Below are 16,138 nucleotides of genomic sequence, written 5' to 3'. Positions count from 1 at the left end.
TTAATTCAGGTTATTTTATACCAGCTTCTCATAAACTCCATCCTGTGACCTTCATTTTTCATAAGCCACCCGGTGCTCTGCCATCTGACAAGATTTATCGGTCTACGCTAATAGCCTGAGCTCTCTCAGGTGGCTTTGCATCGATATGGGGCTTCCCAGCTAGCACGTGACGTATGTGCTAATGAATATTTCCACTTCAACAGGTTTGATTCCACTGTTTTGTACTGTAACCTGGCTCTGTGGGCAGAAAAAGTGGAAAGATGCTCACATGGGTCTGAAATGTGGCATTGCAAGAAGTGTTTTAATGTTTTTTAGTGTATTTACTGTTTTTTTAACAGTAATCTTTTGATCTAAAATGGATTCTAGTTACATTATTGTTTTTACTATTGTGTATAGTAGGCTCATGTCATATGAACTACCCCCAAAAATGAAAGAGTAAATATACAGTATTACAATGTACATACACTCTCTCTCTCTCTCTCTCTCTCTCTCTCTCTCTCTCTCTCTCTCTCTCTCTCTCTCTCTCTCTCTCTCTCTCTTTGTCTTTCTGTCTGTCTCTGCCTCAACTCTCTCTCTTTTGCGTGCACACACACACACACACACACACACACACACACACACACACACACACATACACACATGCACCTGGCTGAAACCTTTTCAGGTATGTAGTATTGTATTCTCCCACTCATACACAACCCTGTGGCCACAGAACACACTGTTACCTCAGTTTGATTGATGGCAGCTGAAACTGTTTCCACACCCACTCCTTCCAGCACACACACACACACACACACACACACACACACACACACACACACACACACACACACACAAACACACACTTGTTTGGAGATAAACAGGACACACGCCAACACACATTTATTTATAAATATAAATAAATGTGTGTTGGTGTGTGTCCTGTTTATCTCCAAACGAGTGTATGTGTATGTATGTAGTGTGCCTAAAAGCTGAAAGAAAGGCTAACAGTTAAACCCAACCTGTTCTTTCCACTTGTTTTTAAGATAGTTTAGACTTGAGGTATGTAATTAGTCTATACTGATAAGATCTTGCTGACAAAAGGCCTCCCGCCTCAGACCAATGTGTCAGACTTTTGCATTATTTATACAGGCCCAAGTGTTTAAACCCTGTTTATGTAATCAAGATATCACAATAAATATTCCTGACTCCCTACGTCTACCTTTTTCACATGCAAAACAAGTGATAAAGTAGAATTCCTTTTCCCCAGCATAATTTGCTTGTTGAGACGTAAACAAAGCCAGACAGGGTGTTCTGCAGAGCAATGGTGTCTCTAACCAATACAATAAACAGGCTACAATTATTCATAGCTGCATCAATTACACTGCCCTGGTTTTTGTTCTGGCTGCCAGAAACCGAGAGAGTAGGTATGTATAACTAAATGGTTAAGCCTTCAATAGCCATTTCTCTGAAGACAACTATCTAAACCCAGTCAAAATACTAGTGTCAAAAGTTAAATGCTAATTATGCCATCTTGGTCATCTGGTTTCACCTGGGTCAATCATTAGATCTTGTTTGTGTGTTTCACATAACACTGACATGGCTGCAGGAGCTTTCATAAATAACCTTGTCAAAAATCAATCCTCTTTCCTGCTAATTTTCACACTAAGCCGGCTAAATGGAAATAGATGGAAATGGAAACGGCTACCTCTTACACTGGCTGCGTTGACTGGCTGTGGTAACAACAAATATGGTGTTGGTCTTGAACACGCCATCCAAGAACAACCAATAGGATTAACCCAGAGGACAGAAAAACATACTTGCATGTTGTCTCTGATTATTATTCCTCTTCAAACCACAGCAATTTGTCACTCCTAATGGATTTATTGTTGTTTCTGTAAAACACAATCCATTCCTCGCCCCTGTTTTACTCTTTTTATTTATTAAGTGTAGTTGATTGTCACATAAGCAAGAAAACTAAAGTCTCTTTTCTAAAGAATTTCTTATGGATGAAAACTTTCTTACACCCAAGATTCAATATGTTTTAAATAACCATGAAACATAAACCTTCATCTTAACAATTTTACACATTTAAAACTGTTCATTATGTGGAGTGTCCTCCTAGGCCCTGTAAAAGACTAGTTAGTATAGAAACAATAATATTCTAGAACAATTGCATTGATGTGAATTGCAGCCTTCACTACTGACCTGAGCCACGCCGTAATTGAACACCAACACCTTCTGACCAATCAGATTAAAGTCAACAGCGCTGTTTACACAAAATCTCTATAAATATTTTCTAGGCCAAGTCCTTATTGTAAACATACCCTAAATAGTCTTTGAAGCAAAGTTTCCATAAACATTTGTTGTAATTATTCTAGATTTCTTGAAGCTTTAAGTGCTTAGTCGACCTGGTTCCTCTGTCTGCTGTTTAAATAATTATGTCATTGTTTTAGTTTCTTTAGAAGAATGCATCAGCACTTTGTTTGTGTCTCAAAGAATAAAGTATGCCAAAATGTGGAAAAAAAAGTGGAAGCACTTCTCATCCAAAGAGGGAGGTCAAGATCAAGGATACTAAATATGTGTGAGTGTGAATGCTGTACTGATGTGCTTGTAAATAAAAGCTCGGTTTTGTGCCTGTGGTACCAAAGGATATTTGAATTTTGTGGCAAAACTGAATGCAGACTCTGTCAATGTACACACACACACACACACACACACACACACACACACACACACACACACACACACACATACACATACATAAAGAGGTGTGAATTGAATTGTCAGTCATATTTTGTGGCTATAATTTAACACCCCATAAACACACTTCCATCCAGCTAACAAGTGTCTTGATTGGAAGACAGTGCCTGTAGGTGACGGAAGGAGTAAGTCATGGAGAGTCACTCTTTTTTTTTATTCCTCACCCGATTTTTCTGTTGTGTGAAGGACAAGTGTGACTTCATCAAAGCCTGTGTTAAATAACTGGGGAGATTGGGCATATCTATTTCTTTCTCTCATTCATACTGTTTATTGTTTTTTTCTATTTAAGAGAAGCCACAGAAACTGCTACTTCTGTGTGATATACAGTTTTGACATATCAAAACAATTGCTGCATTTAGGACACCACTGAGAATCGCTGATTATTTTGCAAATTGTGTCATATGGATGCTACATGGCACTTTCCAGCTCCCGATAGCCCGCTAGTAGCATTTATGTGTACAGAGAAGAGTTTTCCGAAAGCATCGCAAGTTCAGGAGAGACCATTTGACCATGAGGAAACTCGACAGTAGAATAGAATGAAGTGGTAAAGCAAGCAAACTGAGGTCTTTGCAATACTTCTCTAATGTTTTGCAATGAAACAGCTGTACAGACTTTTAAAACATATTCATGATGAAAAGAAAATGTTAGCCAGGCCCAAACAACATGCTAAAAAGCTAAATATGACGACTGATAATTTATAGACATTAATGCTGCATTAAATTCTGCAGTGAACACATTAACTCACTCAGGTGGATTTAAAAGTTGTAAAACTCCCAAATAGCAGTCTTGAGTCTTGCACTGTTGAAGTGGTGTGTGCAAGCACAGGTGACATCATCAGAGTAGAACCACAGAAAGAAAACATGCTCATGTGAACAGAGGGAATAGTTATTTTTAGCTGTAAGACTGGAAAAAAAAAAAGAGTTTTGTTAGGACAGGTTTTTGGAAAAAAACAGCAAAGAAAAGCAATATGTCAACCCCATTCCAAAGTTTAGTGTTTTCCAAAACATTTAGAGCAACAACTTTTATGGAAGAATGCATATGTAAAAATCATCAGGTTATCAGGTTTTTCTATCAAATCCATTTTGTACTGCACCACATTGAGTGTACAAGGCAATAATGTCGGGCCGGTGATGTGCAACTACATTACAACATGCTCACTTTTTGTGATTCTAGATCTTGTAATCACACCGTTTAATAGTACAGCACATTGATACACTACAACACAACAAAACTCATATTGAACATATACTGTAACAACAACCACAATACCATATTCACTCAAAAATCCCCAATAACCAATACTGTAGCTGCAGGTGACATGAGGTCATAACCCTATAAGGACACACAGCAATATGAAAATGCATTGCAGGAGTTTCCCAGTAAAAAAGGCAGTTCTTTGTGTGCAGCTCTGAAGTAAAGGCGAGTTATCTGATCACTTGTGCTTTCCTCTGTGATGACAGCCAACTGCTTCCTTGTGTTGCCCAACAACAGTACTAAGCAATGTTCAGTTTAAACACACATGATTTTAAAAAAGATGAGAAGCAGAGGGAGTACAATGATTCAAAACCAACACAGCAGTGTGAATGCTAACACACACACACACAAACACACACACTCAGAGCTGCTGCTTAGAGAGTACAGCATGCCCCAAATCCGTGTGCCAAACAGAATGCTATGTCTCCTATGAGCAGCTCTTCCCCACTGAATCTAGGCTGAAGCAGGGCTGGTTTTACCTGTTTCTCTTTCCAATTGAAAGCAGCCCTTTTTTGTTTTGTTTTCCAGACCTCATGCTGCTGCGCTTTGTCGAAAATTAAATCCCACGTTCTGTCAGCCAAAAGACACTGACGCTCGCGTTTACAATCGTTGCCGTGTCCACCAATAAAAAGGAGCCTCCGCTTGCTCTTATCCTCTCTGCCTGTCTTTCTCTGGCTGTTTTCCAAATCTCTGAGATGTTGCACCGGCTTATAGTGATAAACGGTACACATATGCTTATGTGCATTGCAGATTCAGTCACGGCTGTTTGCTTACGGAATGAGAAAAAGGAGAGAAGTTATCGTGAATTATGCAATAAAGACAAAAATCAAGCATGAATGAGAATATGAGCAGCCGTTTGAGCTATTTAAGAGCATAATAATCCATATACTTTAAATACTACAATATTTGTTCTGAGAAGTGAATGAAATGGTTCCTATTACTCCCTCAAGATCTCTTGTTTGCCAGAATGGATTCATGCTGCTGTTTTACATGATGGTAAGAACTATAGCAGAAAGCAAGCCTCTCTATTAGAACAGAGGCATCGTTACTATTTCCATCATCACACCATCATGTGTAATGTTTCATGAGTGTGTTTGCCTGTATTTCTACACTCTGTCGGTTCACTGCTCCAGCCGGTCAGTCAATAATGATGAGCAGAAGTGCAAATGTGATACAAATTTGAGTTGAGTTAAATGTGCATTTGCATATGCAGATGGATTTCAAGAGGCTCTTATTCACTCCCCTTTTCTTCGTATCTCATGTTGCTCATGTTGCCCCCCACCCACACACACACACATCCGTCCCTGCCTTCTCGGCTGTGTGTTTGTGGAAGTGCAGCCTCCTCAAATCCACACTGCATGTGGCGCCTTCTGGGATCATTTAGGTGTTCACTACTTTCATCTGTCTGCAAGTCGGTCTTTCTGAGCCTCCCTCTTCCCCCGTCTTGATCTCTGAATTCCTCTTTAACGCTCTCCAGTCTGTCAGTATTTACAAGTATTACGGTCTAAGCAGCCTTTTGTCTCTCTTTCCTTTTTTTTGGAAGGGATCAAAATCCCCTTAACCCTTAGCAACACAGTAACAGAGCCAGCAGGTGATCTAATTTAAGCTTGGTGACTGCTACTCTATTGGACAGAATTCACAAGCAATTAAAGTTAAGATGTGGTGTAATCCGCAAAACTTTTGATATAATTATCAAAGTACAATAGGCTTACAGTGAAATGAATTTTTTTTTAAATTAAGTGAATTTTTTTATCCGGTTAAGACAATTTCCTAAAAGTTAAACCACCTTTACCTAAAGCTAGTTGCTTTTCATTATTAAGTAAACTGCCAATGGTCTTCTTGTAAAACTGGCTGTAGCGAAGCAGTCTTGTTTGTTCTTTTATTAAATAAACCTAAAGATTGATTATTTAAAATAAAGTGAACCAGGAAAATGTGTTTTAAAGATAATGTCAAAATTTCCTTAGCATTGTGTAGCTTTGAAAGAAGGAAAAAGTAAATTATATATATATATATATATATATATATATATATATATATATATATATATATATATATATATATATATATAAATCTTTAGCTTTGGTTATAAATAATTAGCTTTCACTGTGGGTTTTTTGGCCAAAATTCGATGCATACTCAACGCAAATGAGTTTACTTGATTTACATAGGGCTTATCCAATGGTAAGAAAACCTGAGTGCAAAGAGACACTGACTGTGACAACATGCAGCCACACACACACACACACACACACACACACACACACACGCACGCACGCACGCAAACACACACACACACACAATAACAATTTCTGAGGGAAGGTCTGATTTGGGTGTGCCAGTTTTGTGTTTGCTCAAGTGCAAACCGGCGTGCTCTCTACGCAAAGTGGAGAAGCTCACAGTCACGAGCAGCTAAGCACTGGGAGAGACGAGGAGCTACGAAGTATTTTCTCTGAGGCCGTCGCTACAACACCTGCAGCTCGATTTCCATTACCGCGAGCATAACAAATTTAATCACAGAACAATTACAGAGAATCCACATTTAATATTCACGCCGTTTAGATGTGCCATTTAGGTGCCGGGCCCAGAGACTAAAAGAAGCATCATTCCTTTACACACAACAATTATACTTGGGCATTTCTTGAGACATCTGGAAAGCATTAGTATAATAGCCATAAAATACATTCAAATAATAGTCTCAGTATCCCATTCCCGTGTAGTCCTGACTGTGTAATTTTAAACGGATAGATTTTTTAAAAATACTTTCAATAAACTACTATAAATGGACTAGAAAAATCTTTACACTTTCTGTCCTCATAAAGAATGCAAAAAATCTATGTATGTGCCTGACATGCAAACTGGAAACGTCTCCATGTGTTCAATGTGCACACTGGGGAAATCCGAGCCTTCATGTCTGACCCTCATATTGGCGAGGAGTCTGCATAGGAGACATCTGTTAACCAAAATTGCCAACCTGTTGACCCTAAATTCAGCAATAGTCCTGTGTTGTATTTTAAGGGAGCGTCAGCATATAACTGGCTGGCTGGATAACCGGTAGCTCTATTTGTCACAGGGAGACAAGTTTTCCGTTTAGTTTTAGTCAAGTTCCAGTATAAGTGTCTGAATCTTAAGAATTGACAAACTTGCCAATCCACATTCACATCCGACCTGGTCGATTCAATGCAAACCTTTTTTTTAATAAACGTGGATAGGGGTTATAAAATATAACATATATCTGTTTTTTCCTTTTTTGACTTCATGAAAACATGCTAAATGTAAAGTTTAAAAAAAGTCTAAAACGTCCTACAAGACAAACATATCATTTTCCACACTCCCATGTGCACAGTGATAACTGGAACTTAAGTGCACTCCTGCACTGGGTTAAATTAATGACCGTTTAAATTTCTCCTGTGCAAGGGATACCACCAAGCTACAGTTACCTATCTGAATTTGGAAAGCAGCCTGTGTGCGTATGTGTGTGTGTGGTTGTGCACGAGTGATGGGGCAAGGTTACCTAAAGGACCACAAGTTCACAAGACCCGAGCATTCTAACCTACATGCACTCACACACACACACACACACACACACACACACACACACACACACACACACACACACACACACACACACACACACAGAGAATGAGAGAGAGAGAGAGAGAGAGAGAGAGAGAGAGAGAGAGAGAGAGAGAGAGAGAGAAAACAGTAGAGACCTTTATCAAGCCAGTTAACAGGGGTTTCTTTCTTGTCTGTGTCTTTCTTCTTTTACCAGACAGAGAAAGTCAGTGGAAGAAAGCAGGGGAGAGAGAGCGAGAGAGAGAGAGGGAGAGAGAGAGAGAGAGAGAGAGAGAGAGAGAGAGAGAGAGAGAGAGAGAGAGAGAGAGAGAGAGAATGAGGTAGGAAGCATCTCAGGTGTCGTACAACAGGATCTGAAATCAAATACGGTCAGAAAGACCACTCTGCAATTTAACATGCAATTTCAGGGATTATTCCATCACATCACATTCTCCTGAATACAGAGTTTTCTTTTATTTTCTTCCTTATTTTTTCATTCCTTATATTCTCATATCCAAGTCCAATTACTTAAATTTGTTGAACCTTTCTGACACATTTCCAATTAATTCACAGGCATGATCAACTGCAGAAATACAGAAACATCAGCTTTTAATTTATCCTTGAAAAAAAATGTTTTCCTCCTCACAAACAAGCCATTTATAAACCATGGTTCCACTTCCAAGCACTTAATCCTATAATTAGAGTGAGATAATTATATGCAGGTTCATCTCAGATAGATTTCATCAAGTAAATTTTTTGAGGCATGAGCAAGGAGAGGGAGAGTGTGAATAATAGGGAGTGCGATAGATGGAGAGCAGGAGAAATTAACTCCCTTTTAGCATCAACGCAAATGTCAACACAAGAGAAGTCCAATTTCACAGACAAAAGCAAGCGGAGAACATACAGGGCTCTCTGCAGTTGATCGCTAAAATTAAATTCTAATGACTTCCCCTTCTAATGAATTAGATATAGACTATTATTCTTTGCAGAAAACTTAATGGGTTTTGCAGGGGCACACTGGCAAGTCCCGATAATGTTCAATAAAGTATCAAGGGAGCCCCTGTTAAATTGTCAACAGGAATAACTCACAAAACAGAGCTGGGCTTGATAGCGCCTCACGCTTAAGAAGCGGTAATTGCATATTGCTTGGAAAAGCTATGAGCGCAGCGAATGAGGAAAGCTGTCGGTACGATAATGTCCACACCATAGAGGAATTACCGTGGCGCTCAAATAAATAATTTTATCGAAGCAGAGCATGTGGACACGCAATACATGTGCTACGGCCCCAAATAGAGTACATGATCGATTATGTATGAGACATCTGTAAGAAACATAAGCAATGAATTGCACTCCTCTCACAAGCGAGCACTCACGCCTCTACATGGTACATTAAAGGCTGAGAGAGAAAAAGAGAGAGCGCAGAAGCAAGAGAGAGAAAAAAAAATAAAGGACTATAAGTGATTTGTTGATGGATGGGGAAACCACAAAGAAAGAGAACAAGGAGTTGCAAACAGTAATCTGGGCAAGGACTCAGCAAAAATGTGAGGGTGAGAGCAAAGCAGAGACTCGGAGCACAGAAAGAAGGGTGGGGAAAGATAAATTAATAAAAGAAGCAAATACAGACTGAGATCAGGTATTGTGTGAGAAAATCTGTGCTAGAAGAAAATCTCTATGAACAGCAGAGAAATGGTGAAGGTAATATGCAGGTGGTGTGGATTTCGGAAAGAAGAAAGATGTGGGGGTTTTTTGCTGAGAGAGAAGTATTTAGGAATGCAATAACAGTGCTTGTTACATGGTGTTGATGTTAGTGGATGATTAATAATGTATCAGGCTGCTACAGGAAACACATGAAACGACAGGCTGAGCTTTCTTTCTTCCTTTCTTTCCGTTAAGTACAAAAAAAGGATGACTTCATCGCACATTTACCTCGTTTTCTTCCTCCTCGCTTCACTGGCGAGAGAACAATAACAATATGAACTGATTAATTCTCACACGCGGCTTCGAATATGAATTCCTCGTTAAGTCTGCGGTGCTTAAAAGTATTTTACATTTTAAATGCTCCGACCAAAAAAAAAAAAAAAAAAGCCGGTGAAACAGAGACGCAAAGAAATTGAAATGGGATGAGGTTGATAAGAAAGGAAGAGAAATTGGAAAAGGGCTGGCAAGGAGAACAGAGAGAGAAATGGGGATTTCATGGCTGAGTCAGTGAATTGATCCAGACACACAACTGCACAGGAATGTTAAATGTAACCTCTTGCCCACCTGTTCCCACTCAGCCGCAAGAAGCAATATAAAACTCGACACCGACACTAACATTCCACCCTTTTCCATCGCTACACCAATGCCACGCCCCCACAACCCCAACCCCAACTCCCTGTCCCTCCACCATAATCTATTCTCTTATCTCACTTTCAGTGTCCTAGAAAGCAGTGGCTGGAATTTTTTTTACCTTGCAATAAGACGTGTTAGTGCCAGATGCAAGGCCAATGCTGTGACAAAATAGCTGCAAACCAGAGCCATATGTGATTCCATCCACTCCTCACACATACACACACACAAACGCACGGACAGAGGTCACACACGTTGACACCTCAGCTGCACTGTGAACACAGCCTTGATGGAGCACCACATATCCACAGCCAGGGTTCAGCACAGCAGGCTCAGATGTCCCTGACTAATCTAGGCCCTGATGCCATTTTTTTCTGAGTACATTTAACGCCATTATTAACTAATTGATTCAGAAAATCAGACAGATAAAATACATATGAAGAACTAGCATGATGCTAGTACATTAGATGCTGATGACCTTAAACAATCACTATTACAATGACTTTAAAAATGAAAAAAAATTAACTACTGAATTAAAGCTAATGAGTTAATATGAGTTTCTTACCTGCTTGTTGTACTTGTTAAGGGTTTGGCTGCTGTAGTCAGAGCAGTGGTCAGATCCAATGGATATGTTATCTCCGGTGCCCACAAAGGTGTTGGCCGGTGGCAGATCCTGAACAGCCTGGTGCTTTTTCCCTGCAGTGGGTGACTGTGGATGAAGCTGAACAGTAGGTAGAGGTGAGCTGGACTTGTAGTGGCGGGCAAGGTCTGGGCTTCCGGGCCCTCCATTAACAGAGCGATAACGACCCATTCCAGGGCTGTCAGAGAGTTTCTCATTGACGCCATCATATCGCTGTCCATTAGGCTTTGAAGCTTCGACAGTGACAATACTGCTGTACAGAGGTTGCTTAGACTTCCTTTTGTTCTTATCTTTTTTGGGTTTCTTGTTCTTGTCATGCTGCTGTGGGGTAAAGAAGTCTTCATGGTCTTTCTTGCCAGCCTCATACCCGTTCTTGTTCTTGGGCCTGCAGTAACGGGCCATGACCACAATGAGGATGATGAGGATAACTGTCATAATGCCAGACACTACTCCTATAGCAATGCTTAACCGCTGCTTGCCCAGGTCATAGTTTGGATCTCCGGCAATGTCGGCATTAAGGGGTGTACCAAGGCTTTTGGCTATTTTGGAATCTATTATGGTGGAGTTGGAGATTGTTTCATTGACATAGACGTGCACTAATGTGGTGGTGCTCTGTGAGGGTACCCCACTGTCGTTAACTTGCACGACCAGGCGGTGAAGGCCATAGTGTTTCTGTTCTAGCTTGCTAACTAATGTAATTACACCAGTGACAGAGTCAATCTCAAATAATTTAAAGGGGTTGCCACCTACTATGCTGTAGCTGAGGTCAGCGTTGACACCTGTGTCAGTGTCGGTTGCTATCACTGTCCGGACGACTGTTTTCAAATTGCTGGATGGAGGTAACAGAGTATAGGAGCTGTTAAGAGGAAAAGTAACCGTTGGTGGGTTATCATTTTCATCCATGATAAAAAGTGAGACGGTGGCTGTGGCCGATCGAGGTGGATCCCCACCATCGATTGCCTTCACACGGAATGAGTAGGTGGTTTTCTGTTCACGGTCAAATGCTACAGTAGAATAGATGGTTCCTGTGTTGTTCTCAATTGAGAAAATGTCTTCAACTTCCTCAATGTAAAGGCTCATTTCAGCATTATGCCCCTTGTCTGCATCCATTACTGTTACCATGCCTACAGGGCTATTGGGTTGCATGTTCTCTTTTACATAGAAAGTAAAAACATCCTGCATAAACTTTGGCTCGTTATCGTTTTTGTCCGCCACCAGTACCACCACTGTGGCCGAGCCCTGTAAAATAGGCACACCTTTGTCTTTGGCGATTACTTTGAACTCATAGCGCTCTGTTTGCTCTCTATCAAGTATCGTGTTAACACGAATGTCACCACTATCTGGGTCAATGGAAAAAATTCCATTCACAGATGAATCCAGTGAGTAGGCGATTTCTGCATTTTTGCCACTGTCTGCATCCAAGGCCACTACAGTTAGTACACGTTCACCAGGAGCATTGTTCTCTGGAAATGAGACTTCCATTGTGTTTTTGCTAAAGATAGGTGGATTGTCATTCATGTCCCCAACTTTCACGATTAATGAGTTGTTTGCAGACAGACTGGGGCTGCCTGAATCTACAGCCACTATGACGACGTTGTACTCCTGCACAGCTTCATAGTCGAGCGGTGCTGATGTGTGCAGAAAATACTTCTTTTTGTTCATGTCACCTTCAATCTCGCTCGCAGGCTTCAGTTGGAAGGGTACATCACCGACCACGGTGCATGTCACAACACCATTCGGCCCCTTGTCACGATCAGACACTTGCACTAGTGCAATAGGTGTGTCTATCACTACATCCTCTGCAACATTTGCCACACCATCTCTGAGAAAAATGCGGCCGATTTTTCTTATGTCGATATTTGGGACGTTGTCGTTTTCATCTTTGATATTGATAATCATAGTAGCCTTGTCTGTCTTGGGAGGCTGACCACGATCACGGGCCATGACCGTGAACCGCAGCTGACTGACTTCCTCACGATCAATCCTGTGCAACACACTAAGCCAGCCTGTGCTCTCGTCTAACCGCAGGAGTCGTCGCACTGACTCAGTGGCTGCCCCGAAAACATATTCAATCTGGCCATTAACCCCAACATCAGCATCCATTGCCTTCAGCTGGAGGATGGGGGCGCCAGGGGAGCTGTTCTCAGGTAGATCTGCCTCATACACGCTCTTCTCAAAGCGAGGGCTGTTGTCATTCACATCTGTTATCATCACTCTGAGGATGGCTTGAGAGGAGCGAGGGGGGTCTCCGCCGTCTCTGACGCGCAGAGTCAGCTCATACGAGTCGCGCTGCTCTCTGTCCAGTGCGCCTTTAATGATCAGTTGCGGCTGTTTCTCTCCGTCTGTCGTGTCAGCGACCTGAAGTTCAAAAACGCTGCTCCGACTCGCGCCGTCCTCAAATCGTCTCTTTCCCATGTGAGAGTCGACATTAGCAGAGCCCCCTGAGCCTATCCGGCGCACCGAGCTTTCTCCGTTGTCCTGAATCAACTCGTATCTCTCGATCCCATTCCTGCCGAAATCCCGGTCGGTGGCCGTTGGCAAGAGATAAAGCGTGCCGATCGGCCGGTTTTCCTCTACGGAGAGCGTGAGCACGGGCGAGGGGAAAGACGGCGTGTTATCGTTTATGTCCAGAATGATGACCTTGCCCTCGAACAGGTCTACCCAGCTCTGCGCGGGCCCGATCACGGACACCTCGAAGTCGATGAAGCACTCGTTCTCGTCGAAGATCATCTGGCACTGCTGCAGCTTCTCGCGGTCAATGCGCCGCTCGTTGGTGCTCAAGTCGCCGGTGATGTTGTCGATCTTAAAGTACTCCGAGCCAGATTCAAGAGTGAAAGTCACATCCCCGGAGCCGGCGACAATGCCGAGGTCGGCGGCCACGTTCCCGACGCGCACATCGGCGGGACCTTCTTCAGCCAAGCGGTAGCGCAGCACTTGCTTGGCCGCGGGCTGAGTCAGCAGCTGCAGCAGCAGAAAACAGTAGCACCAGCAGTCCGTAGTGACTGTATTCCTCATCACGCCTTGTCTCTAATCACCGTTTTCTTATGTTGGAAAGTTATTATTTATCAACAGTTTGCTGAAACTCTAAAGCGCATTCAAGCCGTTCCGTTTCTTCCAGTTTTATCTGCGCGCGCGCGCTCTCATTTACAGTGGATTTGCCTCGGAGAAGAGATCTCTCATCCTTTCCACCAAATATATCTGCTCTTCACTCTTTCTTTTCCTTACCATGAATGCCTCCAGGAATCTGAATTCTGCACAAGTCCGGCAATCAAACGCATTCAAGACTCATAATAGAATTCATGCACTACGCGTCTGTATAGTTCACACTGTTACAGAAAAAAAAAGACTTCAAAAACGATTCAATCCATTCAAACTAAAATATATGTTTACAAAAAAATCCCGTTTTCTTGAATCCAACATATTTCCAATTAAATCGCCGTGAACTTTGCTCCGTTTGGTTGTGCACGAGCTCTCCCGCTGTTCCTGTCGGTGGCACGGCAGAGTTTGGGAAAAAGCAGCCTCCGCAGTCTCGAGCGACTCTGAAAACGGAGAAGGAGGGAAAATGTATGGGGGTAAAAAAAAGAGAAGTTGTAAATCCCGGTGGACCTCGTGGAGAAGTGTTCGTGGCGGAGATCCCGACTGCTCTTCTGTCCCAAGCTCTCCGTCCGTCCTTACGCGCGCTCCTGCGTGTTGAGTGGATGTGTGTGCGTGTGTGTGTGTGTGTCCGCGCGCGCGCGTGAGCGTGTAAGAGCGCAGCCCGAGTATCTGCGGCACTCCGAGAGGCGCTCGCGCATGATATTGCAGCGTCCCTCTCTCTCTCTCTCTCTCTCTCTCTCTCTCTCTCTCTCTCTCTCTCTCTCTCTCTCTCTCCCCCCTCTTTCCCTCTCTCTCTCTCTCTCTCTCTCTCTCTCTCTCTCTCTCTCTCTCTCTCTCTCTCTCTCTCTCTCTCCCCCCCCTCTTTCCTTCTCTCTCTCTCTCTCTCTCTCTCTCTCTCTCTCTCTCTCTCTCTCTCTCTCTCTCTCTCCCTATCTCTCCACCCCTTCTCGCCTCTCTCTCTCTCTCTTTCTCTCTCAGCAGCTCAACTCAAGCACTTAGTTTAAATGAAAGTGTTAGTGCGGGGATGGCTTTGTGTGCTGGCTATGAGGAAATGCAGTCTCGCGCATTATTAATTTATTTGTTTGTTTGTTTGTACGTGTTTTATAAATCATAAAGGACATGCCGTGCTATATTACACGAGTCAGTGATCAGCGCGTGCCCGTTCTTTCTGGTCATTCGGGTTCAAACAGGGTGAAAAAAAAAGAAAGAAAAGGTGTCTGCGTTGACACATAGTGCGTAATGCAATAAGATCTAAAACCTAAATGCGTTTTATTCATCATTTCTGATATATATATATATATATATATATATATATATATATATATATATATATATATATATATATATATATATATATATATATATATATATCAGAAATGATGAATAAAACGCTATATTATTATTGCTATTATCACGAGGCTTTGCCGTAATTACACGCGCAGAGACCGTTTACGTCGCGTGCATGTTGCGCACCGCGTTCTCCCGACTCAGCAAAAGCAAAATCGCGCATGCAATGAAACGCTCGCGCGTTCCGAGTCAGGGTGGCCACAGACCCTGCTCGTGAACCTCTCGATCCCATCAAATCCTTTTTTTCCCCTTGTTTTATTCCGTGCATGCAATTCCCTGGGGGCGGATTCCGTTTCGCTAGCCCGCTATTCATTAACACTTTATAGTGCACTAAATGTTGAGCTCCAAGCTCCGTGTACTGCATCTGCAAGCCCCTCGCCTGATACTTCTAATGCAAATGAGCGCTAATTATATTGTGCGCGCTCTCATCATTTCACCAGACAGGGTTTTTTTATTCTTTAAATTTTTCCTCTCTCTTCTTTTTCCCTCCGCACTAGTTGAAGACCGGGTTGGGCACCACGGACAGCGCCGCTCAGTACTGACGTGAGAAAAAAAAGAGTGCAAGTGAGAGCGTAGTGTGTGTGTGTGTGTGTGTGTGTGTGTGTGTGTGTGTGTGTGTGTGTGTGTGTGTGTGTGTCTGACACAGAGAGAGAGAGAGAGAGAGAGAGAGAGAGAGAGAGAGAGAGAGAGAGAGAGAGAGCCCGTACAAATCATTGCACTTACGCACAATATGTAGCCACCAACACCAAGACTTCAGTGACGTAATAATGTTTAACAAGTGTTTGTGGTCATTGCAATCATTTACAGTCTGTGCATGTGGATTCTCTTCAACATTCACTGTGCGCGCGACTAAGAAGCTTTCTCCTAACGCCGAGGAATATCCCGACCCACAAAAAGCTTTTTTTTTAAAATTTGCATTCGTTTAACTCACTTAATGATAGTGATGACAAGAGTAAGCAACACTGTACAGAACACGCGCTTTAAATTCCTACCACGTCCAAAAGAGCATAAACCCAAAGCCATTTAGCCTACACTAATCTATAAAGCAACTCTGTAGTGCTGCAGTATGCGGGTTTTATCCGACGCCTGATAGGGGACCAGCGCCCTCTGTCGGCTAATTGCGTGTAATTTTGAAGCCATTGGCATGCCCTTATACTGTGTCTTAGGTCTTTTCTCAAG

The 16,138-nt window shown here is 42.3% G+C and overlaps 1 protein-coding gene across 12 annotated transcripts in view; it reads right to left on the bottom strand.

Moving 5' to 3' along the window:
* The window catches only part of pcdh7b (protocadherin 7b), a 128,787-nt gene extending 114,423 nt beyond the window's left edge, over positions 1-14,364 (bottom strand). For 10 of the 12 annotated variants that reach the window (XM_083541245.1, XM_083541234.1, XM_083541238.1 and 7 more), the window contains exon 1: positions 10,442-14,347. In XM_083541245.1, the coding sequence (XP_083397371.1) occupies positions 10,442-13,531 (3,090 nt within the window). In that variant the 5' untranslated portion in view covers positions 13,532-14,347. Of the gene's footprint in view, positions 1-10,441 lie in introns of all 12 variants that reach the window. The other 2 variants (XM_083541236.1, XM_083541242.1) reach the window with 2 other exon arrangements.
* Between the last annotated feature and the right edge of the window lie 1,774 nt (positions 14,365-16,138).

This window comes from Silurus aristotelis, assembly GCF_946808225.1.
Source record: "Silurus aristotelis genome assembly, chromosome: 5".
In the NCBI taxonomy this organism is placed as follows: Eukaryota; Metazoa; Chordata; class Actinopteri; order Siluriformes; family Siluridae; genus Silurus; species Silurus aristotelis.
The sequence above is the reverse complement of the archived record's forward strand: the minus strand, read 5'-3'. Positions and strand labels throughout refer to the sequence as shown.